The following is a 24186-nucleotide window of genomic DNA, read 5'->3' on the forward strand; positions in this document are numbered from 1 at the left end:
CCCGTCATGCGCCGCGGGCGGGAGGCGGAAGCGCGGCGGGCCCGGGCAGATGGCGGAGTGCGGCGCGGCGGGCGGCGCGGCGGGGGCGCCGAGCCGGCACGAGAAGAGCCTGGGCCTGCTCACCACCAAGTTCGTGTCGCTGCTGCAGGAGGCCAAGGACGGCGTGCTCGACCTCAAGCTGGTGCGCCCGGGACGGGCCTGGCAGGGGGAGCGGCGCCGCGGGCCGGGCTCGAGCGCCGCCGCGGCCCCCGTGCCCGCCCGTGTGAGGGGAAGGCGCCGTCACGGCCGCTGCCCGTGGCCGGTTGAAGGGAGCCCGTGGGTCTCCCGTGGGCGGGTTTCGGGCTGCCTCCCCGCAGGGTTTGGCCGCAGAGCAGGGCGGGTTGCCGCAGCCCCGGGGGAGGCGGCCGCGGTTCGAGCTGTGGGGACGTTACCGGGAAAGGAGCGGGGCGAGGGGGCGGCGGCGGCTTGTGGTGGTGGCGCCGGGAAGGGGGCTCCGTAGCTGGGGGCCCTGGGGCGGCGCCGGCCCCCGGGGCTGACGCTCCCGCTTCCCGCAGGCCGCGGATACGCTGGCGGTGCGGCAGAAACGGCGGATCTACGATATCACCAACGTCCTGGAAGGCATCGGCCTCATCGAGAAGAAATCCAAGAACAGCATCCAGTGGAAGTGAGTGGTGGAGAAAACTCGACGGCTCCTGGGTCCCTGGTAGCCCAGGGTGCCGAGAGCTCCCGGTGCCCCGCGTGGGAAGGCAGCGCCCCGCGGGGCTGTCGCCTCAGTGGCCGCAGTGCCCTCCTCGCCCCGGGCTTGCTCGGCCTGCTCGCAGCTTCCCCCGGCCCGGCTGGGCTGCTGCTAGCCAGGAGGGCTGAACTAGGGAGGGCTGAACTACGTGTGGCTTCTTATTTTGGTGCAGACCCCGGTATTCGTAGTGCCCGGGGTCGGGAAAGGTGCCGGCTGTGGCGCTGGGGAGGGAGAGAGGCCTCTCACTGTCACCCGAGGGAGGCTGCCCTGAGGCTGCTGGGCTGGAAGGGAGGGCTGCAGGGCAGGTAGGAGTCAGGCTTTCCGGGGCCTGGCTTATCTGAGCTTGGCACATGGTGGAGGTGGCAGCAGGGTCTCCGAGAAGCGCCCAGTTGCTTTGCATGGCTCCTATATGTTCCTGCTTTCTACGTTGCGCAGAGGGGTGGGTCCTGGCTGCAACACCCGTGAAATAGCCCACAAACTCATTGAGCTGAAGGCAGATATAGAGGACCTGGAGCAGCGGGAGCAGGAGCTGGAGCAGCAGAAGATGTGGGTGCAACAGAGCATCAAAAACGTCACGGAAGACGTGCAGAACAGTCGATATCCTTTGCGTGGACTCGCCGCTGTGGCCAGCGCGCTGGGCTGGGCGGACGTGGGGGGGCTCGGCCGGCCGCCTTGCTCAGCGCGGGGAGCGGTGCCTTAGTGTTGCCAGAGGGTCTGCCCCACGGAGTCGAGGACCAGCGTCGTGCCTGGCAGCTCTTGGCAGCGTGGGAGAGCGGCCGCGCTGGCCCCTCCTGGGCTCGGCAGGGAAACGGGTGCCCTCTGAGCCCTGTCCTCACAGGAGCCCGCAGCCTTCTCCTTAACCCTGGCGACGCTAGCGTATGTGACGCATGAAGATATCTGCAAGTGCTTCACAGGTGAGGAAGCGGTGCTGCACAATAAACATGCTTGTTGCCTTGAGGTGTCCCAGCTGCTTTCCTTCCCTCAGGAAAGAGGGCCTTGGTGTAGATGCCACCGAGGGCTCCAAACAGCATCCAGGACAGCGTGGTGCAAACTGAACCCGTCGCACACCGCTGAGCAGGAGCTTTCCTGCTGGCACCGCAGGGGTGCTGAGGGGACAGGAGGTTTCACTGTGCTCGCACTAGGGGAGCTGAGTCCCCAGGCTGTCCTTGGGGCAGCCACAGGAGGCGTTTTGGCCGTGCTGTCCATCACTGTGCTAGTGGTTTTTGCTGTCCAGAGCCTTTGCACATGACACTTCCTTCTCTCTCCCCCCGCTCTCCTTCCTTCTCTTTCCCCATTTTTCCCTTTTGGTATATGTTAATCTTGCAGACGTGTTATGAACCTTTTATTTTGAGCACTTGGGTAGGTAATGTTCTTATAACTACAGGGAGCAATGTTTTACTGCAAGGTAAAATGAAAAAAAAAGTGATTTTTTTTTTATTTTAAACCAATCTGGGTATAAATCTGTAGAAAAAGTGTGTTCTTCCGTATCCTGTTTCTTTGCAAGAAGGTGGTGAAGAGGAGGTAGTAAAGAGCAGGGCAGGGGCTTGTGTCCCTCGTCGTGACCTTGGTGCGCTGCCTCACGAAAGCAGTGGGCATAAACAGCCGTGCGCCCCTTCCCACGGGACAGAGCCGGAGGAAGAAGCCAGCAGGGGCTTCTCTTTCCTCCCGGTTCTCTGCTAGCATGGCCAAACACGGCGCAAAAACAGGGGAACAAAAAACGGTCTTTTTTTCTAGGATATTTGCTGTGGTCCTGGTTTTGCTCTGTGAATTTATATAGCCTCACTGGGTACATGTCTGACCTATGGGGTATCTGAATCTCCTTGCGGAGGATTTTTGTTGGATTTTATCCCTTTGCATTGTGGTGAAGGCTGAATTTCAGCTCCCTTTTCTGCAACTGAGTGATATTGAACTAACCTTGAGAAAGTGAGTTATGGATTGAAGGTTTACATTCTTGGTATTTTTTTTCAAATAGGTATTCAGTATTTGAGTTAAATAGTAAAGCTGTGTTTATTTTTTAGTGATGGGAATAGAGTTTTTACAGTTCTGTTTAACTGTAACCTGTAGTTTTTATTCACGTTAAGGGGGCAGATGTGCTGTGGGATTTGAAAAGGAAAGACCTGTCAGCCCGGGGTTTTCGGAGGCTGTGCAGGGTCATCCTAGCAGGGTCCTGCAGGAAGGAGCAGGCGGCTGTTGCTGGTGAAGACCAGGAAGGTGGAGGTGTGTAGTTGTGTGGTGCTCGCCGTGCTCTTGGCTGCCTGCCCCTGGATCCACCCTGTTTCTTCGCTGGTGCTGTGGCTTGTGAGTTGTGTGCTGGCTTGTTCGCAGCTCCAATCCCTCAAATCAGCTTGTGACAAGATGAAGGATCCTTCCCATGGCATCCGGATTGTTCTTAGAGGGAATTAAAGCTAGACTCAGTGTGCCTGCGGAGGGCAAGGAAAGTGCATCCTCCTGAGAGCGTGGCTAAAACGCATTTCTCTCCAGGAGAAACGAGAGACCTTGGGGGTGGCTTTGTGCCCTTAGCAGCTGGCACATTCGGCGTGATGTGATGAGCAGCTCAGATGGAATCAAAAGGCAGCTCTGCAAAGGAATGAGGACAGAGTGGCCCGCGAGAAGGAGATTGGGTGGCTGATGATGCTCTAGGCATGGGGGGCTTTGAGGAGGGGCTGGGTGTCACTGTTGGTGCCCACCGCGAGCTGAGCAGCCTGTTTCCACAGGAGATACCCTGCTTGCCATTCGAGCACCGTCGGGCACGCGCTTGGAGGTCCCCATCCCCGAGGTGAGTGAACGCTGCGTGGGCAGCGGGGAGGGCTGCTGCGCTGCTGGTGGTGGGTGCGACGTTGCTGGCGGAGCTGGCGAGCCCCAGGAGGGCCCTGCGTGGTCAGTATTGCTAGCTCTGTTGGGGGCAAGTCGTGAGTAGTTGCAGGCGGTGCGGAGGGCAGGGTGGTTGTGGGAGTTGGGGAGGAACCGCTGAGTGAACAGGGGGACTGCGCGGAGTGCTCTGGGCAGCACGCGCTTCCTCTGGAAAATTCCTCTTTTAGTAATCGGTGTCTGTGTGTTCTTGCTTCTGGCCTTCTCCAGGGCATAAATGGGCAGAAAAAATACCAGATCCACCTGAAGAGCACAAGTGGCCCGATTGATGTCCTTCTAGTAAACAAAGATGCTTGGAGCTCCCCTCCTGTAGTGCTACCCGTCCCTCCCCCCGAAGACCTCATTCAGTGCCAGCCCGTCGTGCCCTCCAAACCGCAGATCCCGCCGCTTGCCCACGGCCAGGAGGCGGCTGTGCCCAGCAGCTCCCAGCCTTCCACGCCGACACCCACCAGCACCCAGGACCACGGTCCTCCCGCACACAAAGCTCCCAGCGCAGGTGAGGGGCTTCATGCGACGCCCACGTGGCTCAACCTCCCAAGCTGCAGCCTGCCGCCCTTGTCTTCGTTGCATCATTTGCATCAGGGAGAAGTTGGTTCCATCCTCTTTGTAAACCACTCTGCGGGTGTCTGTAAGATGCTGTTATGTTGCCCCAAGCCTCTACTCTTTGGTGCTGGCCACGCACCTCAAACTCCAGTCATTGTGGCTGCCCACAGCTGCATCTTCACTTGGGGTTGGTCAAAGCTGGACACAGCGTTCCAGGCGCAGCCTCTGCTCCAGACTGGAGGATAGGATCTTCCCTCGCTCTGCCAGCCCTGCTCCTGGCATAGATGGGTGGCAGACCCATGTGGATCGCTGTGGGAGCAGTTCCTCTGCCACCTGGCACTGCGCAGACTGTCTCCAGCTGCAGGACCTGCTTGTTCCTGCCGGGAGGGGACAAATAAACAGTGTCACCTTCCTCTTGCCATGCAGATGTTTGCTTGGTTGGCACCATAGCCAAGTACTAACTGCCAGCCGTTTGCTTGGTTCGCACGGCCAGCCAGAGCGTGTGCTGTGCCTGCGTTGCTGGCTCTGGGGCAGAGCTCCGGGGTGACCTCTGGGCCTCTCCTCTCTTTCAGAAGGCGGGGTCTCGGCGGCGGAGCCCAAGAGCGCGGGGGACCTGGAGCCGCTGGGCTCGGCGCCGGCCTTGGACACCCAGACCCTGCAGTCCTCTGCCTCGCTGGACAGCGGCGCCGGCCTGCCCAACCCCTCGGCCTCCTTCGAGCCCATCAAGCCAGATGCCACGGGAAGTGAGTGGGTGCCCGCGGTTCCTTGGCTGCCCCTGGCATCCTGCGGGAAGGGCGGCACGCTCTGCAAAACTCCGTGCTGCCAGCCAGGCTCTGTGAGGGGTGATGAGGCATCTCCCAGGAGGAGATCTGCCTTTGTGAGGGTACCGAGGAGCAGCAGAGGGCTAGGATGGCTGGGGGGGCACCCATCAGCAGTGCCCTCCTGACAAACAGGGCCAATGGGCTCCTGGCTGCATCAGGAGGACGCTGCCAGCAGGGCAGGGAGGGGATCCTGCCCCTCTGCTCCGCTCCGGGGAGGCCAAACCTGGAGCACTGGGGGCAGCTCTGGGCTCCCCAGGACAGGAGGGACCTGGAGCTTCTGGAGAGGGGCCAGCGCAGGGCAACCAAGATGAGGAAGGGACTGGAGCATCTCTCGACTGGGTGAGCTGGGCCTGTCCAGCCTGGAGAAGAGAAGGCTGAGAGGGGATCTGATCAACGTGTACAAGAACCTGCAGGGGGAATGCAGGGAGGAAGGGGCCAGGCTCTTCTGGGTGGTGGCCGGTGCCAGGACAAGGGGCAGTGGGTGCCAGCTGCAGCGCAGGCAGCTCCGTGTGCCCGTGAGGAAGAACTTGTTTGGTGGGAGGGTGCCCGAGCCCTGGCCCGGGCTGCCCAGGGAGGCTGCGGAGGCTCCTGCTCTGGGGATGTGCCAACGCGCCGGGCTGGGAGCGGGTGCCCCGTGCTCTGGGTGTCCCTGCTGGAGCAGGGGCTGGCCTGGGGGATCCCTAGGGGTCCCTTCCAGCCTCAGCCATTCTGGGATTCTGTGATTCTGTTTCTGCTGTTGTGTGTAGAATTACTCCTTTTCAGCCCCTTCTCCAGGTGAAGTCCAGGTTTGGAGACTATGCAAAGCTGTAGAGTTCCCAGCTGTCACCGAGGGCACCTGTGTAACCCAGGGGACGTTCTCCCTGGCAGAGCTTGCGTCTCTGCCCAGGAATGCTCCATCCATCTTCAGGAGCGGTGCAGGCTCAGTGGTCTTGCAGTGTAAATTGGGGGAGCTTTCTGCCATGCTTGGTGAGGTGAAGCGGGCTTCAAACAAGGAAGGTTTAGGCTTTATGGAAAACTGGCCAGAGTAAGGCAGTGTGCTTTGATGTGTGGGACCTGCCTTCACTGAGAAGAAGGAAAAAAAAACAGAGTTATGGCTAGAACAGAGAGTCTGGCCCAAACGTTAGCTTTATGCAGTGCTTGCTTGCTGCTTCTCACAGCATCTTGGAGTAGTCTTAGCTGTGGAATGGGCCTTTGGTTGCATGTAGACCTTGCTGAATTCCTGTGGGTCTGTGTTGTCTGTCAGGGCGCTGGCTCTCATCCTGCACAGGATAAATCGAGGGGTTGGATGGAAGCTGAGGCATGGGGCTTGTATGTACCAGGACTCCTACAGCTCTCTATATATTAAAGTAGTCAAGCTTAAGTATTTTTGCATTTATTGATGATTGAGCAGATACAGCACAGTAAATGGAAGCAGAACTTTTGCATGGTGTTGGAATTGAGAGTATAGTGGGACTGTAGACAAGTGTGCTCTAAAGCATGTCAGGCTCTTCATGTCGTGATGCAAACCATTTGCTTTGTCGTATTTCAGTGCTGGAACTTCCCAAAGAGCTCTCAGAGATGTTTGATCCAACAAGAGGTATGTTCCTTCCCTGACCACGGCCTTCCTGCTGGCCCACCTACCAGCAAAAGCAGAACAGTTCATTTTAATCATTGCCTTTTTGTTTTGGGAATGTCGTTTTCCAGGGTGCTTGTGGTCATCGGTAGCTGCTGGCTGTCTTGCTTGTAGATGGATGCTCTTAACGTTGCATGTACCTCTCAGTCTGCCTTTTGTCAGCAGCCTCTGCAAAATTTGCCCTTCAGCTGAGGGTTTTCCAGCCCTCAAGCCCACGCTGACGTGTACCCTGTTTCCACATGCTCCTTCTCCCGACTTGTCTGCACCCTCTGGAGTTACAAGAAAAATCCCTCTTATTTAGTCTTGCTTCAACTCTAGTCTTCTCAAAGCTAATCCAAGCAACGAATCTAGGGAGCTGATCTCCTCTCCTTGAAATATCCCTTGGTGGTTTTGTTGGTATTAGTATTTTGGAGTAGTAATGGAGAAGATGCTGATGCATGTTAGGCGTTCTGCCTTGGTCCCCGGCACTTCTAGGGTCACTGCCTAATTGTGGGACAGACTCTGATGCTAAGGGCAGGGGTCCCTAGTCCTCTGCTTTAGAAAATGCTTTGTAAAGTATTTAGAAATGCTTTCTTAAAGCGTTTGCTATATTAAGAAAGAATCCCGAGTGTGAAATGTGACGCATGTGACCGTCTGATGTGTGTTGTCCGAGCCCAGCGCTGGGAGCGCCCGCCGCTGTAGGCAGCGGATGAGGTTCAGGGTAATGATTAAATACTTGGATAATACATCCAAGGAGTAAACTGGACTCCTTGCAAACTGCTGCGAGGCTCCAGGTAGCTTAACTCAATCTAATTAAAGTCATCATATAAGCAGTCTTTTTAAAAAAGTGATGCTTACTTGTTTCATGGATTATTGCTGTCAATGTGCAAGGAGAAGGCAGAGATCCAGGAGTGAAGGAAAATACAAATGGCACTGTGAGATTTTAACTGTGATCTCCCTTTGAGCAGACTGTAGAAGTTTGTACTCTGCAAAATAGGTGACAGCTACAGTGGCAAAGCCCAGGACAGGGAAAAAAAGCAGCATTCCTTGCTTAGAGAAATGGACTTTGTGGCTTCATGCATTCTTCTCCATCCCTGTGTGATTTAGTGATGTTGCCCTGGGCTTCTCTGCTGCTTTAAGGCTTCGTAGCTGAAGCCTGAGAGCTCGGAGGTCTTCCTTAGTGCTGTATATTGAAGTGGCTTTCTGTGCTATTTCCTGTCCCTTTTAAGTTGGTGATAAATAATCGCTTGTTAAACTCACACCCTGGTAAGGGCAGAATTTCACACGTCGCACGTGGTACTGCATTGCTAGGCCTGAGGAAGAGCAAGGTGCTGTATTTAACTTCCATTTACTGAAGCTGATATTATTGCTGTCCGTTCACTCGCATGGAAATTCTCCCATTACACAGCACCAAATTAGCATATGGGTATGTTCCTGGTATATAGAAAAAAATAGTTCATAGTGGAAAAGCATCTTTAGAACCGGCTTATTTGAGTGTCTTTTGTGACGGCTCTTCTCAAGCGTGGGTAGCATCTCACTAGCCCAGTTAGGCTGAGTCAGATCTGCCTCATTTTATCTTGGGTAAGCAAGAGGGGTATCGAGAAACTTGTTTTCAGTTGCACAGCCTCTTAGAGAAGAGCCTCATCTGGGCTTGCTTTGCCTGCCTCCCTTCACCCTTGCAGTGCATTGGGAGCCTGCCAGCCACGATGGGCTGCCCTGGAGGAAGGGATGACCTTTCAGACCTAATTAAGTTCCCAATCGGGTGGGCAGTAAAGGGGGAAGCAGTTTTAATGGCCCATGACGGAGGGCTCTGCAGAGCTGGATGTTTGTTCTGTTGGGCAGCAAAGAGCCAGCAAATCTGCCGGTGTTGCTGGATCAGCCACGTCACCCCTGTGGGACAAGGGGAGCAAATCAGGGGAACAAAGGGTGCAAACTGGGAGGACAGTGGAGGGGCCTTAATCTGCTGCTTATGGGATCTCTCCCTTCCCCATCCCCTTTGGCAAAGCCAGTGGGTGTTTGAGGGCTGTTGAGGTGTCGAGTTTTACCCGTCCTGCTTTAGATGCCTGTTGAAGAGTTTCCTTTGGGAGCCTTTCTGGAAAGGGGCATGTTCTTTTTGTACGTCAGCTGGTAAGAACAAGACACAGAGAATTTGCTTCCAGTTGAGCTAAGCAGGCAAGAATCTCCTGCAGAATTGTTGATGTTGACTTGTCTGACACAAATCTCCCTTTACTGGTGCCGGGAGGCCCAAGCTTTCTGTTGCCTGCATGTACCTGCCCTGCTGCCTTCCCATAGCCAAGGGAAGGATAATGAGGGGCAGGAGAGGCTGGGATGGGCAGGAAACGAGGCGGGCGCAGGCCAGGAAAGGGAGTTGCTCACGGTACTCGTCTCTCCCCAGAGTGTATGAACTCGGAGCTACTGGAGGAGCTGATGTCGTCGGAAGGTAAGTTCTTCTCGTCCTGCTGGCCCTAGAGAGGTGGTTGAGGACCCGCGGAGTTGGCCTCTCCCAAACTGCAAGGCCAATTCAGCAGAGGCTCAAAAAACGCCGCTGTGAAGGAGCCTCCCGTGTGCCGCCACGGAAGCTCCGTGCCCAGCAACTCCTTCTGGCCCGGTGCGGAAGCGATGAGCTGTGTAACCCGGGCTTTCTCTTTGCCAGTGTTCGCCCCGCTGCTCCGCCTCTCCCCTCCTCCCGGGGACCACGACTACATCTACAACCTGGATGAGAGCGAAGGCGTCTGCGACCTCTTTGATGTGCCTGTCCTCAACCTCTGACTCCTCGGCGTGGCTGCGAGCCTCGCGCACACACAGACCGTTTTGTAACTCCTTGGAAAGTGTCTATTTTTGGATTCCTTTTGTGCTAGAGCTCAATGAGTGAGCAACCCAGAGATGCTCTCACATGGACTCAAACCCACGAGATACGGACTTGCAGGCCGGGAGCCTCCCTGTAGCTTGTTTTTTTTTTCTGTCCCTGTGTTGCACATATGAGGTCTTTGACTTAACTCATCCCGCTGTATCCCTGTCTCTCCACTGGATCCTGGGCCTCACTTCAAAGGGTCGGTTTTTGAGTGTTCCCAGTTCAGCTGTAGAGTTTGCCCGCGTGCCTCTCCGAGCTTCCTCAGATCCGCATGCCTTGGATTTCCTGCAATCCTAGATGCACTTTGCACCTCCTAGGCAGCAGCTGCTACCAGGAGCCTTAGTATTGTGGTCAGTTCACAAGCCCGGAGGTAGTTAGTTAGATTTTTCCTTGTGAGCAGTTCAGCTTGGGGTTGTTTGAATGACAGCGGGGGGAAAACATTGGCACCAAAGTGTCAGATTTCTTTGCAGACCAAGTTAATGTTTTTCAAGCAAAAAGCACTTTTTTTTCTCTTTTTCTTTAAGCTTCCGGCTCCTCACGCCACAGCTGCGCCGCTTGTGCAGCGCTGCGGAAGGGGGGCCGGGTTTTCCAGAGCAGAGAGATGCCTGCAAGGGCAGCCTGGGCTCCTGTCTGCAAGGTACTCCAGGTACACCAGAGCCTGCTCACGTTTGCAAATAGCTGCGTTCTCCGACCATTGCACTTGAGCCTTCAGCTGTCTAAAAGGCACCCGAACAGTAGCAGTTCAGCCGTGCTTTGCTGTGACAAGTTACGTAGGTGTTCTCAGGCTAGGCGGTAGGTTTCTCCTCCTTTATTCGCATCTGCTCGGGATCAGACTTTCTGTATATTTGACTTTGCGCCTCCAGTGTCCATCCCCACGCTCCTGATCCTGATGCTGACTGGCATGATGCTTTCTCTGCGTTTTTTTTTTTTCTTTTGGCGAGCTTTTCTTCACTGCTTTGTAACAGAAGGTCTGCTGTAGGATCTTGATGATGATGTTGAGGTGATAGCAGTCTCGGATCCCACGCATTTTAGTTGTTGGAGTAGAAGGCCCTTATGGGTTTCTGCTGCGTTTTGCATGCCCCGGCCTACGTCTTTGGGCAGATCCTGTGTTTGAATATCTGAATTTCGTACCTCTCCCTCCATCGCAGCGGTCGCAGCTGCCGAGTCCCCTGCTCAGCAACCTGCTAGAGGGGCTGGGCCGGGAGGCAGGGCCTGCCCCTCCAGCGAGGAAGCTCTTGGCCGTCCACACAACCAGTCGCTCCCTGCTCAGCTGCATGTGAACCACGAGACCAGCCCTGGCTGCAGCAGCGGCTGCAAGGAGCTCACGGGAGTGAGGAGCGACCCGCTCGGGACTCGCCTTCCTGCTGCGCTCCGTGCTGGCGAGTTCGCTGGGCCTCCTCCAGGACGGTGCGCCCTCCAGCTGGGCAAGTCTGCTGGATCCCGCTTCGGAACAGAGCGAGGAGGCCGAGCGCAGCGGGTGCCGCCGGGCGCCTTCCGCTGCACTGCCAGCAGCGAGGGCTGAGGGGCCGGCCGGAGGGCGCGCGGGACCCTGCGGGCAGCGACCGGCAGCCTGTGGGACCCTTCCCTCTTCCTGCGTGGGAGCTCCTGGAAAGCTGCTGCTCCTCCCTGCGTGTTGGCTGGGCACCAGGGTGTGTGGAGCTGGAGCCCTCGGCCTGCTGCCCCATCCCTGCTCTCCTTCCAGGTGTTCTTGTTTGTCAGCAGTTAGACAAGGTTTGGAAAAAAGCTATCTAGAGAAACTTGACGGTAACAAATGAACTTTGATTCTTATATAAAGATTATTTTTATACTTTTTTTTTCTTTTGCAAGGAAAAGAAAATTGCTGTAATATTTGTACAGTGTTCGCCGAGTGAATAAACAAAACCCTTTCCAGAGCTTCCTCTGCCTTGGAGCCCCTACGCGGCCCCAGGTCCTCGCTGCTGGGCCCCCCTGTGCAAGGGGCCCTGGAGCCAGGGCTGGGGCGGCCGCTGCCTCCTGCTCCCACGGGGGAAGGGGCCGGGTCCAGGTGCGCGGGGCGGCCCCCGGGGGCAGGGCCGGGCTCTCGGGGCCGCCCCGCCGGGGCCGGGGCCGGGCTGGTCCCGGGCGTGCCCGGCGCGGGGGCGGGCAGGGGCCGCGGGGCGCGGCGGGCGGGGAAGGCGGCCGGGCCGGGCCGGGCCTCCCGGAACGGCGGCGCGGGGCCATGGCGCCGCCCAAGGACGTGGTGAAGATCGCCGTGCAGATGGTGGGCGCCATCCCGCAGCTCATCGAGCTCCAGCAGGTACCGCGGCGCCCGCCCCCCTGAGCCCCCCACACCGCCGCTGTGCCCCCAGTGCCCCCCTGACCCCTGTGCCCTCGCCCGCAGAGCAAGCCCCTGGCCGCGGTGCTCAAGGACATCTGCGACGCGTGAGTAGCCGGGCTGCCGCCGCGGCCCGTCACGGGCTGTGGGGCTGCGCGGGACACCCGTGGGTGGGGACGGGCCCGTCGCGGTCCGCCCGTGGGGCCGCGCGGGCGGCCCGCAGGCCGCGGCCGGCCGTGACGGCGCCGTGCGCGCAGGTGGAGCCTGCCCAACGCGGAGCGCTTCGCGCTGCAGCACGCCGACGGCCGCCAGACCTACATCACCGAGTCGGTGAGCGCGGCCGCCACGCGCCCAGCCCTGCGCCCGGGCCTGCGCCGCGCCGCCCGCCGCACCGCTTGCTCTCTCCTTGCAGAACCGCGGGGAGATAAAGAACGGCAGCATTTTGTGGCTGACGACGTCGCCGGTACGGCCCCAGGCCCTTCCCTGCAACGTGCTCTGCGTCAGCCTGCCGCTTCCTGCGGCGGGATGATGAGGGTCTCCAAGCCGCCCCAGTGACGCTCTGCAAGCGCCTCCTCTGTGACACCCAGCCAGTCCTGGCTCCTCTCTGTGCCTCACGTCCCGCGGAAATAGTGTGGGCAGCTTGGTCTTAACCTCCTTTCTCTCTCAGTAGAACTCAGGGGAGTTTGAGGAGAAATGAGGTAACATCTTGCGAAAGGCTTGGGAGCCATGGGTGGACCCACCAGCTGTTCTTAGCGCAGCTCTGCTCTGATTTCCTTCCTCAGTTCCTGCAGGTTTCTGTTCTGATTGCTCTGTGTCTCTGTCCTCCACCCCACCGGACTTGTTCTACCCTGAGCTTCCTTCCAAAACTTTGGCTTAACTTCTTCAGCCCCTGTCTCCATCTGAGTTTATTGCCGTCTTTCAGTGAGCCCCTTTTGCTTCATTCTTCTCTCCTTGCTGCTAGGATCAAGAAGCAGAGGGCTTGTACGCTGGAATCCAGAGCAACAACTTGGATGTCAAGGCCGACTCCCTGAAGAGACTTGCAAACCTTTCCCAAGATGTTACCTTTGCTCAGGAGTTCATCAACAGGAATGGCTTGAAACAGATTTTCTCTATTGTAGAAGAGGGCAATCAGTGAGTATCAGAATTTCTACACGGTTGCTGGGTTTTCTTCTTCCTTGTAGTGCTGTACAACCTCTGCACTGGGCACTGCCTGGCTGTTCTGTTCAGTATATCTGTTTTATTAAGCCCTGTGGGCCCTGCGTGCAGGGGCCCTGTGCTGCGACCCAAGGACAGCATTGACAGCAGCGTTCTTGGTTCTGCTCGGAGGGTTTCAGCTGCCAGAGGTCTGCAGGCAGCTTGAGAAATCCCTGCTGGCCAAACCAGCAGCTCTCTGGGTCGTCTTCTCTCTGAGCCTAAATTTGCATAGCGCACCGTCTGTCCGACACATCTGCAAGTGACAGGGGGAGATTTTGCGGGGTATTGAGTTTCCTTAGAGCTTGTGTCTGTGGTCTTTGTACCACGGTAGCAGAGCTTTCCAGAAACCACAGAACTTCCTCGCCTTGACTTCCTAGGTTGCCTTAGTGCAAGTCTCATTTTTTTCTAAAGATCCTTTCTTCCATTCTCTTGCTGTTCTTTCCATTTTATATTTTTCTCCGTTCTTGCCCCTCATTCTGTTCTTTCTTTCTTCTTCTCACACTTCCCTCTTTTTCTAGTTATTTCCAATGTACCCAGCACCATGTAACTTGCTGGCTGCGCTCGTAGCTTACAGTGGCAGCTGTGGGGTATCTGAATCATTCACTGTGTTTTTTCTTCTCTTTCTCCAGCACAGGGGAGATACTGGCTCACACTCTAAAGGCCTTCATGGAGCTGATGGAGCATGATTTTGTTTCCTGGGAGACACTTAGTGCAGCCTTCATCAAAAAGGTAGCACATGTAGCAGATTCTGCAGCTTGCACCTTCGGGATACCTTGTTACTCTAGTTACCCAGGCTCAGCTTGCCTTTGACGGATGTTTTCTGTGCTTTGCAGATAGTGAGTTATGTCAACATGAGCGTGATGGACGCCTCTGTCCAGCAGCTCTCCTTGTCCATCTTGGAGAACATGGTACCCAGCAGTCGCGTCCTCTTTGACCTCGTCAGAAAAGAAGTGACTGTGGATCGCCTCCTCACCCACCTGCAGGTGTAAGTGGAGGGCCCGGGACCTTGTTCCCCTGCATCCCGGAGCCCTGGGAATGTGTTCCCAGAGGGCATTCCCTGCATCTTGGAGATGCGTTGTTGGTTATCCCTGCTGCAACGTTGCATTGTCCCTTCATAAATACACTCTGTGCAGTGCGTACGTGGAAGGAGTGCTGCAGCAGTGGAACAGGCTGCCCAGGGACGTGGGGGAGTCACCGTCCCTGGAGGCATTCAAGAAACGTGGAGTTGAGGCGCTTGGGGACTTGGGTTAGCAAGCATCCTGGGGATGGGTTTATGGTTGGGCTTAAGCATCCTGAAGGTCTTTTCTAGTCATAATGATTTTGTGATTCTGTCAGTCTGTTCTGTTCCCATTGCCGTGAAGCTGGGGAAGGGATAGGCTGTCCTAGAATCCCACTGCTCAGCAGTTAGAAACCACCCCATTTGCAGCTCGGATTCACTGATCTCCTGTCTTGCCATGGAACTTACGTCCTGCTTTGTTCTTTAGTTGAAATGGCTTTTTTTCCTTTCCTGGCCTTGGCTCTTCCTGCCTTTCCACAGTGTGTCTGTAAGCAGTAGTGTATTCCTCACAGGTTGGGAGGGCTGTACTGAATAACTAGAAATTGTTAAATCCCTCTGCTGAAACAGGTTCTTTGTTCCTTCTTCTCCCTCATAGCTCTAGATCTCTTCAGTTTAGAGATTTTCTTTCTAGAAAGTGGGGAGACCTAAACTGGGTCCAGGACTCCTCCAGAGCTCTTCCTTTGGCTCTCAAAAGCCGTTCCCTGCCTTTTCATGGAGATGATATCAACACTCCATCGTGCAGAGGCTCTTCTTGGTTACTGCTTCTTGGAGCTCTCTGGGCTGCTGCACCCACGTGTGGTCTGAAGCAGGATCTGTTGCTCCGTGTAGGGCTGCCCCTCAGCCACAGCTGTGGGGAGCATCTCTCTTGGCCCCGCAGTGCTTCTGGTTCTGCTGCCAGCAGCTCCTTGCGGATGGCTCCAGCATTGAGGCATCATTTCCACAAGCCTTCCAGCTCGGTGTGATGGGGTCCGGTGGTTACTGGGGAGAAAAGTTTGTCTTGGGGAGGGCAAGACCATCCTCTCACGCGGCGACCAACTCTCCCCCTCTTCCTTTGCCCTCCCCAGGACGAACGCCCAGCTGCAGCTGAAGGCAATGGCCCTGCTCATTGCGCTGCTGCTGGCCGCTACCGATGCCGAGCGCTGGGTAAGGAGCCACGCGCCGCGAGCAGCGGCAGCACCGCGGGGCTGCTGAGCGGACGGCTGCGGGGCAGCGGGCACTGCGGGCCCGCTGCCGTTTCACTCCCTGTAATTTGGGCAGATGCAAGAGTTCGGGAGCGGCGTTAGATGCGGTGCTGCCACGGGGGCTGTGGCGGCTGCGGTGCCGAGCCCAGCGCTGCGTGGGAAGGGTCTGCCCCTCCGTGCAGGGCAGGGATTGCCTGCGTGTGGTGGGAGGCGCGGGCAGCTGGGCTCTTGCACTGCGGCGTCCGCATCCTCTGGGATTGTGGGGTCCCCAGGGACATTTACAGTCAGTCCCCCTGCTCTGCCTCTGCCCTTTGGCTGGTGCATTCGTGTCCGCAGCCGTGTGGGACAGGGTCTGTCTGGGCTCTGCTGGAGCACTCTGGCTCTGTGTGCCAGAGCAATGGGAGCTCAGGACAGCTTTCCTGCTCGGTGTCACTCCTCAGACTCCTTTTTATTGCTGCCCTTCCTGTGGCCCAGAGCCTGGAGTAGCAGGGCCCGTAAATGGAGCACCAGCTTTTTGGAGAAGGGGTAGCAGTGCTGAGCTGGAGAACGTTTCACAGTCTCTTCCCTTCCTAGGAGATGATGGCCTACCTGAGGGAGAGGAACATCAGACAGTTTATCCACAAGGTGTGAAGTTGAAGCAGGGGTCACAGAATGGTCTGTGCCTCTTCCTCTATCCTTCCTCCCCAGCCTCTGCCTTTTTGTGTGTACCCTCCTCAGCCCTTGCCTTTGATGGCTCCCTGTGTTGGGTTAGCTGTGTGCCCCACACCCCTGCCTTGATGCCTCCAGGGAGGGCTGATGGCCCCTGTGAGAGGGCACCCCAGCTGCCTGTGGGTCAGTGCACCCAAGCCTGAGGAGAGCTGCCCACCTCGAAGCGCCTTTGTGCACTGGGGCCTTTGGCTGTTGGGCTCTAACTGTAGAGGGAGCGGGGGGAGCACCCTGGGGGAACCTTCTCACTTGCAGTCTCCTCTAGAACATAATTCACAGCTCGGAGCCATTGGGGGATGAGATGGCCCATTACCTGTATGTGCTGCAGTCCCTCAGCCTCAACCTACATGAGCGCCGCATGAGGACCCCCATGGATCCCTATTCACAGGTCTGAGCACACCCTTCTTGTGGCTCTAGCCCGTCCTTCCCTCTCTCTGTTCCTGATGATGCTGCCCTGAACGGAACTTTCTCTTCCACCCTTGAAAGTGGAGGAGGATGAAGATTTGCCTTTACGTTCCTTTGCCGCTGGACGTCGTTGTGGATTGCAGGGCCCTTGCACGGGGCTGGCTGACGTCTGTTCCCTCCGCTGTGTGCGCAGGAGCAGCGGGAGCTGCTGCAGTCGCTGCGCCAAGCCGCCTTCGAGCCGGAGAGCGAGACGTCCAGCAGCAGCACCAGCACGGAGCGCCGGCGCTCCCTGTGTGCCAAGGAGTTCCGCAAGCTGGGCTTTGTGGTGTGTCTGCCCTGTCCCTATCCCAGCCGCAAGCTGGGCTTTGTGGTGTGTCTGCCCTGTCCCTGCCCCGGCCGCACGCCTGTCCCACCACGTGGCCTCTTTGGGACCCTTTAACATCCTCCCTGGGCCTGGTTGCCCTGTTGTTCCCCAGTGGGCTGCTGTGTAGGCAGCTCCCTTAGCATCACAGGGTGCTGCAGAGCTGCCATGTGCCCCAGGGACTGTTAGTAGTGGCCTTCGGTTTTACTTGCAGCACTGAAGGGCAAATCCCTGGGCTGCAGCAGCGCGGGCTCTGCTGCTTGGAGGAGAAAGCTGCCGCTCAATTGCATCCTTCTGTGTCCTCTCAGAACAACAGCAACCCAGCCCAGGACCTGTACCGTGCTCCGCCGGGACTCCTTGCCCTTGACAACATGGTGTATTTCTCCAGGCACACTCCCAATGCCTACAGCAGGGTGAGCTGCAGAGCGGTCGCTTGGAGAGTTCCCTGGCACAGAGGTGTCCATGGATCTCCTGTGCCTCAGACCTGTCTTTGGCCGGTCAGGCTGGGATACCGCAGCCTCTTGAGCTGGTTTTGACTTTCAAAATGCATCCGAGTCCTCCCTGAGGACAGGAGCCAGCTGTTGGAGGCTGATGGCACTCCACTAAATGGCCTTTGTGTGTTTTGGTATTTATTTACAGCTTGGTTCCCAGGTCTAGTCTGAGTCTAAGCAGATCTAGGCAATTTGGGCAAAACCAGCCAGTGGATGCAGAGCATTCGCGACACTCTGACCTGTTCTGCCTGTGCTCATCACCAGCACCGAGGCAGAAGCACAAGGAGCCTGGGGCTGCTTTTCAAGGCTGAATACTGCTAAATACTTCTGTTAGGTGGCGATGGCTAAACTAGAAAGGGGAGAAATCCAAGCCCTGTATTGCTAGGCCACCACTCTGATTCTGTCCGTGTGTCATGTGTGGCAACGACCTTTTCCTCCAGTTTGTCCTTGAGAACAGCAGTCGTGAAGACAAGCATGAGTGCCCGTTTGCCCGGAGCAGCATCCAGCTCACACTCATCCTCTGCGAGATCCTGCACGTGGGAGAGCCATGTATGTGTGTGCCCGCCACTGGGGAGGAATAGGGCCATGGCTTCTCCCGGATACTGAAATTCCCTGGAAAAACTGGGGAGTCTGGCGTCATCTTGTCCTTCTCCCTGCAGGCTCGGAGACGGCTCAGGCCTTTTACCCCATGTTCTTCGGGCAGGACCATTTCTTTGAAGAGCTCTTCTGCATCTGCATCCAGCTGGTGAACAAGACCTGGAAGGAGATGCGCGCTACCCAGGAGGACTTTGACAAGGTGAGTGGGGACGTTACGGCCATGGGTGGGAGCCAGTGCTACAGGGTGCCCATGCATCCAGGGGCTTTGGAGAGCATTGCCAGGCTGGGAGTGCCACTCTGCACCCCCTCTGCCCCCCAGGTGCTGCAGGTGGTGCGGGAGCAGATTACCAGGACCCTGTCTCTCAAGCCCACCTCCCTGGAGCTGTTCAAGACTAGAGTGAACGTGCTGAACTACAGCGAGATCCTCAAGCTGCGACAGACGGAGCGGCTGCATCAGGAGGAGACACTGGCTGTTCCTGTGCTGTGAGTAGGGTGTGGATGGGCAGTGGGAGCAGTGACAGGGCTGTGCTGGCGGGAGGGAGATTCGGTGGGGCTGGAAAGGCCCTTGCAGAGGTGGAGGGTCAGTGTTGGAGAGTTCCTGCTCCTCTCCTCCTGGCCCAGAGTGCTGCGTGAGAGGCTGAAGCCTGAGCTCCTGGAGCTGATACGACAGCAGCGTCTGCTGCGCCTCTGCGAGGGCACCCTGTTCCGCAAGATCAGCAGCCGCCGCAGGCAGGGTGAGTGTCAGCCTCGCTCCTGCGCCCTGCAGCGGGTGCCAGGGGGGCAGCAGAGGCCCCCAGGTGCCCACTTTCCCCTGGGACAGGGGCAGCCCCAATCAACCGTGGCCGCCTGTGGCGGGCGGTGCGCTAGGCTGCTGAGGAGGCTGGGGGTGTGAGTGGGGGGCTCCTCCTTTTGCCTGGGCACGTGGCTGGGGCCTGAACTTGTCCCTACGGCCTTTTTGCTGCAGATAAGCTCTGGTACTGCCGCCTGTCCCCCAATCACAAGGTGCTGCACTATGGAGATGTGGAGGAGGGGGTGTCCTCTCCCCCTATTGAGAGCCTGCCAGAGAAAAGTAGGTGATGGTGGATGAGAGGGAGAGAAAAGAGAAAGGGAGGGAGCCGGGGAAGGGATCCTCCTGCGCTCCAAAGTGCTGGGGATGCCAGAGCGTGGGAACGAGTCTCCTGCCCAGCTGCAACATGCTTGCCCCTATGCCAGCTGATGCTGTGGGACTGGGGGCTGTGGCACTTGGGGCCAGGGTTGGCTGGCTCTGGAAAGAGCAGAGTTCTCCTGAGTAGCGCTGGGGTGCAAGACCCCTTGCTCCGGCTCCACTGAACTCTGAGCCCAGGGGACCTGAAGGAGATGCGATACTGGGGACAGGTTCCTTCCTGCCACTTTCAACAGCATCTCTATGGCCTTCTGTAACTGAAAGTGGTCCAGAGCCTAGTCTGAGCCCAGGTACCCTCCTGGGACCTTGGCTAATTGCCCTGGCATCTCCCGTTGCTGAGCCAAGTGGTGGGCGGTGGCCTGGGGTGTCCACGCAGGGCAGCAGGTCTGTGGGTGAGCAGGGAGGCTAGCGGGCACTCACCCCTCCTGTGCCTACCCCAGTTCCCGTGGCAGACATGAAGGCGTTGCTTGTTGGAAAGGAGTGTCCGCACACGAAGGAGAAGAGCTCTGGGAAGCAGAACAAGGTCAGCACCAGCCCCTACCCATCCCGGTGCACAGGGCCCCACTCCTTGCACGCACCGGACTGCTCTCTCCTGCCCTGGCTGCTTGATCTGTACCAGCCACCCTGTGCCCAGGCATGTCCTGAGCTACGTCTCTCCTTGGCATCTGGCCAGGGTCCAGGGCTATCTGTCCACTTTCAAACCCTAGAGACCTGTGAAGGAGATGGAAAGATGGGCTACCAGGTGGCACGTTTGGGCCTGTGTAGATGGGGGAGATCGGAGGCATGTTGGGTCTTCTGGACCTCACAAAGGGAGGCTGGGAAGGTGGCTCCTGCAGTGGCCTCCACCAGGGCACACTGCATCCAGCTGAGAAGCCAAGGAAGCCTTTTTGGTTTTTGTGCCAGCCTCTATGCTCCTCCTGCAGGATGTCCTAGAGCTTGCCTTCTCCATTGTGTACGATGTGGAGGAATACTGCCTGAACTTCATTGCTCCCACACGCTACGAGGTGAGTTTGGAGGGGTGCTGGGGGGGTGCTATAGCCAGGTGTCCTTGCCAGGGGCAGAGCAGGCAAGGACGGGCTCATCTCTTTTCTCAAGGCCTCAAAAAATGGGGCCTGCTGTAAAGTACTTGGAGCAGTGTGGTTCTCAAAGGGCTCCTCAGCAAGACAGGAGGGACGGGGCTGAGGCAGCCAAACAGGTAGTTACTGGTTTTGCCCGGGATTTGGACACCAAGGGGTGATTTGTGGCATTGGGAGGGGAAGTGCCCACTCCCGCCTTTCACTGCATAGCCCAGGGGAACTGGGATTCCCTGGCATCCAACTTGTGTCCCAGCTAATGTCCAAGGGACAATAACTCCTTTGTGACTGTGGCGGAGGCCTCAGAGGAATGTGAGGTCTGCCGTTCTCTCCAGCTGGCTACAAGATTTGGAGATGAATAAAGACCCTGCCTGGCTGAAAAGGTCACACACGGAGCTCAGAGGGTGACAGTGGCTTGAGAGCAGGCTGTGCAAGTGGGAGAAGCAGCTGGGGGAAGGTAGGGCTGAGGCCACGTGCTGTAAAGAGGCTGATGCCTTCTCTGGAAAGACAGACAGACGCTCGTTTCCTCCAGAGCAGCACTGCCCATCAGACAGGTCACTGGGTCCCCCAGGGCCCTGGGCCAGGCTCCTTGTGGCTGGGAGCTAAGTGTGTGGTAAGAAAGGAGAAAAGAGCAGAGCTGCATGACTCTGCTGGAGCAGCCAGCTCTTGGAGGCTGGGGCCACGCTGCTCTCAACCTAGGCAAGGGCAGGGGAGAAGAGGCACAGTGAAGGAGGTGTGGGGAGGGAGAAACTCAGCGCAGGGCTGCTCTGGGCACGTGGGCTGAGGTGGATGCTGTGGCAGGTGCCACCACAGATGGAGAGGGGTTTTCTCATCACTTGAGAGGTGCTGGAAATGCCAATCTTTCCTTCCCCAGTTCTGCCTCTGGACAGATGGGCTGAACATGCTCCTGGGCAAGGAGATGACGAGCGAGCGAACGCAGACAGATCTTGATGTCCTGCTGTCAATGGAACTAAAGCTGCGGCTCCTGGACCTGGAAAACATCAGCATCCCTGACACCCCCCCTCCTGTCCCAAAGCCCCCCAGCAACTTAAACTTCTGCTATGACTTCAGCCATGCAGAGCAATGAGTTCCTGCTCCCTCCCTGTGCCCTGCTCCTCTCTTTCCTCTATAGGCTGCCCTACTTGGCTCTGTGGTGGTGGAGCAGGAATCATTTTGCTGTCTGCCAGCAGCAAAACCCTTCCTCCAAGTGCTGTCTTTCATTCCTGGTGCTGAGTAACAGGTGCTGAGCATTTCCCTGTGCCCGTGCTGCCTGACCCCTTCCTGTGTGCAATAGACTATGAGCGAGCAGCGCAATCTCCTCTCCCACATCTCCTGCTTGCCCAGCCCAAGCTTATCAGCTCCCCAGAACAAACTCCCCACCCTGCTTCACCATGGCCTTCTCTCCCAGGAGAGCAAAGGGCTCAGCCCCTGAGCTACCAGCTCCTGCACTTAACTCTGCTACAGTTAAATGGAGGCTGTCAGCTTGCTTGCTTTGCTCCCCTGTTGTGGGCTGGTGAGGTGGAGCATCTTGCAGACAGCTGAGCCCTTCTGTACTGGTGTTGCCTTCCCCTACTCCGCTGCAGGGAGGCTCTGGGAAGAGGGCAAGGAAAGGAGCAGGAGTGAAGGTACAGGTGTAAGGTTGTGACAGCGTGGGGACAGAATACAAAGGTCCAATTCTGCTCTCCGTAACAGCTCCTCAGCACAGGGCTTCCCTCTTAGAGAAGGAAGGGGTGAGAAAGGAAGAAAACACCCCTGCTAAGGCTTGCTGACTCAATGGCCTTCTCCCCCGGGGGCTCACCCAGCCAGACCATGGCCCTTAGGCAGCAGGGGAGCTTAGGAACAAGCGGCATCCTAGCACCAAACAAGTCAAGTGATGCGGCAGTTGTCACTTACACACCACAAATTTTCTGCTGAGCCCTTTTCTTGCAGTCCTTCAGCAAGTGCTCCCAGAGGTTAGCTCGGGTACAAGCCCCTTCTCCCTGGCAGAGTTGGAAATGGTCACGGGCTTATTGCCACTGTGCCTCACGTGGCCAGGAGGCCGCGGTCCTGCCCTTGCTGCGCAGCACTGAGGTGCTCGTGCGCAGCCCGGTGCCTTCCCCGTCCTGGCGGGTGCTCGCGCAGCTCAGCCGTGCTGCTGCCCCACGGCAATACAAGCTACCTCCTCCGTGGCCCCCAACACCTCCTGCCCTGGTGCACGGGGGCTCCTTGTGCCTACACCTTCTCCCAGGGCTGTTTACGACGCGCTGTTAGCCTATGCTCCTGTCTGAGCGCTGTAGCCACACGGCGCAGGGGCGGCACGGGCTGGACGGCACCTCCACCTCCTGTGTATTTAGCCAATAAACACTGGTGAAGAGCTCAGCACTGCGTCCTGTTGAAAGACTGGGGAATGTGTTTGGCCGAATGCAGGCAGAGAGGCCGGAGCCACGGCGGGAGGGTGAAGGCGGTGTGTTGTAGAGCTGAGCAGTCGTGCTCTGCCCTCCTGCCTGCACACACCAGAGGAGAATCACACAAACCGACTATTTCTTAGCAAACAACATGCTGAGCAGCACCTGGGAGGCAGCCATGCATGGGGGAGACGCTGCATCTGCACTGCAGGAACAAGCTGGGGAGCGTGAAGTGAGACTCGTCTGGGAGATTTCACTTGTAAGGCCAAGCAGAGGAGCTGGTGAGGTCACCTCAGAGCAAGGTGGCTCTGGGGCTACTCTTTCCAGCCCTTACCGGGCTGGAAAGGGTGTTAGGAGCACTGCAGATGGCCCCAGGTTGATGTGAAAGAGCGGCACCATGTTCCTGCCTTCCACAGGGGTGTTTGGGCCTTCAACCCAGCACACAGGGGATGCTGGAGCCTGATGGTCCCTGCTGTGTTGTAGCTCTTCTCTCTGCCTTGCATATCAGCCAGAGCCACACACAACTACTGTCCAGGGCAGGAGGCCCTGGTGAGAAGTCGTTTCCTCGTTGTGCTGTGCAGCAGTGTCCCAGCAGAGCCCGGTGGGACAAGCTGAGGAATTGCTGAGGAATTGCTGATGTAGTGTAGAGGACTTCCAGCTCTGGCCAGCAAGAACATCTTGGCCAGTAGGCATAGCACATATCTGGGCAGCATGACCATAGTCTCTAGGCCACATCTGAAAAAAAAAGAATGTTTCCTCAGTTGTCCACGTTTATTACCTCTCTGCTACTCTGAGGCCTCTTTCTGGGCTTCTCTACATCTTGGAGGCCGCAGGCTGTCAGATTCTCACACCAGGACAGATGAGAGATTCGAGGGTGAGATGAGAGGATATAGGTTGGATGCTTCCACTGCTGATAGAAACACATGAGGAGAAATCTAACACATGCCGCCCGCTGCTCTGAGACCTGCCCAAGCGGAGGACAGGACTGTCCTCGGAGAAGGCAGCAATGGATGAGAGGCACATGCACCAAAGACACCACACCGGACTGCATGAGCCAAAGAAACGCCTGCCCATCCAGCGGTGGGGCCTCAGCCCAACAAGCAGTCCTCTGCCCGTGACAGGTCCTGCCACCTGAATATGGAGACAAGCCCTGATGACAGCTCCTCTCAGAAGCTGACGTGACTGAAGAACTTGATCTAAGCAAAGAGGAGAAGGTGAAACTGCAGGAAGCTGCTGTTCTGGAGAGGTAAAAGGCTTCACTGGACTGCACACAGGCACATCCAGGCTCTGTGGGCTCCTGAGCTGCTCCAGCCTCCCAAGAGACCCTCTTGGGAGCCTGCAGAGCTTCTCGAGACCTTGGAGATGGGCTGAGCCGGAGCAGGCCGCCCTGTCAGCGAGCTCCCAGCACCCATCAAGTCTGGGCAGGCCAGGCCTGGCGGCTGCTCTCAGAGAGAGCCCACACTTTCCACAGGGAGGTTCTGGCAGTGTAAGCCGCCGCAGTCACGGTTCCTCTACTTGCGCTAGGGTTGTCTGGTGCAGCCTGCTGGTTGCTCTCCCGCGTCCTGAAGAACGGGAGGAGATTGTGGAAGGAGAGCATGGAATGGACTTGGCTTGGCACCAGGGAAGGGGTCAAGCCCAAGGGTTAGGTGGCAGCGAGCGCGTGGTGACCTGCCGTGCAGCCAGGGCGGCTGTGGGAGCCGGGAGCAGACAAGCAGGACGGGATCAGCTCCTGCAGGGCAGCCGGGGCTCGGGGGCCGGCCGGGCTCTCCGAGGAGCCGGTCCTGGACATCCCCGGGCAGTTACAGCCCCTGCGCTCCGGGGAGGAGGCGCACGACACGGCTCGGCGGGCCCGGGGGGCAGCGCGGGGCGGCCG

General features: G+C 57.6%; 2 protein-coding genes across 2 annotated transcripts in view; both read left to right on the plus strand.

Annotated features, from left to right (window-relative positions):
- E2F4 (E2F transcription factor 4) overlaps positions 1 to 10629 on the plus strand; it is an 11318-nt gene extending 689 nt beyond the window's left edge. The window contains exons 2-11 of the mRNA XM_026048578.1: positions 25 to 181; positions 555 to 664; positions 1172 to 1333; positions 1607 to 1650; positions 3451 to 3512; positions 3815 to 4100; positions 4723 to 4890; positions 6497 to 6544; positions 8955 to 8999; positions 9213 to 10629. Coding sequence (XP_025904363.1) covers positions 25 to 181; positions 555 to 664; positions 1172 to 1333; positions 1607 to 1650; positions 3451 to 3512; positions 3815 to 4100; positions 4723 to 4890; positions 6497 to 6544; positions 8955 to 8999; positions 9213 to 9328 — 1198 coding nt within the window. The 3' untranslated portion in view covers positions 9329 to 10629. The remainder of the gene's footprint in view (positions 1 to 24; positions 182 to 554; positions 665 to 1171; positions 1334 to 1606; positions 1651 to 3450; positions 3513 to 3814; positions 4101 to 4722; positions 4891 to 6496; positions 6545 to 8954; positions 9000 to 9212) is intronic.
- Positions 10630 to 11600: 971 nt separating this feature from the next.
- ELMO3 (engulfment and cell motility 3) lies at positions 11601 to 21185 on the plus strand. The gene is made up of 20 exons (XM_026048580.1): positions 11601 to 11685; positions 11770 to 11810; positions 11961 to 12033; positions 12116 to 12166; positions 12665 to 12834; positions 13527 to 13626; positions 13731 to 13882; positions 15019 to 15097; positions 15709 to 15759; positions 16106 to 16228; positions 16439 to 16570; positions 16915 to 17019; positions 17538 to 17646; positions 17757 to 17893; positions 18014 to 18177; positions 18316 to 18428; positions 18659 to 18763; positions 19297 to 19379; positions 19780 to 19860; positions 20804 to 21185. Exons 1-20 carry the CDS (start codon positions 11608 to 11610, stop codon positions 21014 to 21016), a joined length of 2160 nt encoding a protein of 719 aa, XP_025904365.1. The 5' UTR covers positions 11601 to 11607; the 3' UTR covers positions 21017 to 21185.
- The last annotated feature ends 3001 nt before the right edge of the window (positions 21186 to 24186 follow it).

Source organism: Nothoprocta perdicaria, unplaced genomic scaffold (assembly GCF_003342845.1).
Source record: "Nothoprocta perdicaria isolate Ctin4 unplaced genomic scaffold, notPer1 scaffold_553, whole genome shotgun sequence".
Lineage (NCBI taxonomy): Eukaryota > Metazoa > Chordata > Aves > Tinamiformes > Tinamidae > Nothoprocta > Nothoprocta perdicaria.

What these genes read in the sequence shown, in the direction of transcription:
- ELMO3 (XM_026048580.1), top strand. Translation starts at nt 11,608, where the DNA reads ATGGCGCCGCCCAAGGACGTGGTGAAGATCGCCGTGCAGATGGTGGGC. An exon ending in TGTGGCTGACGACGTCGCCG is followed by an intron (nt 12,167 to 12,664) that starts GTACGGCCCCAG and finishes CCTTGCTGCTAG; the next exon opens with GATCAAGAAGCAGAGGGCTT. An exon ending in ATTGTAGAAGAGGGCAATCA is followed by an intron (nt 12,835 to 13,526) that starts GTGAGTATCAGA and finishes CTCTTTCTCCAG; the next exon opens with CACAGGGGAGATACTGGCTC.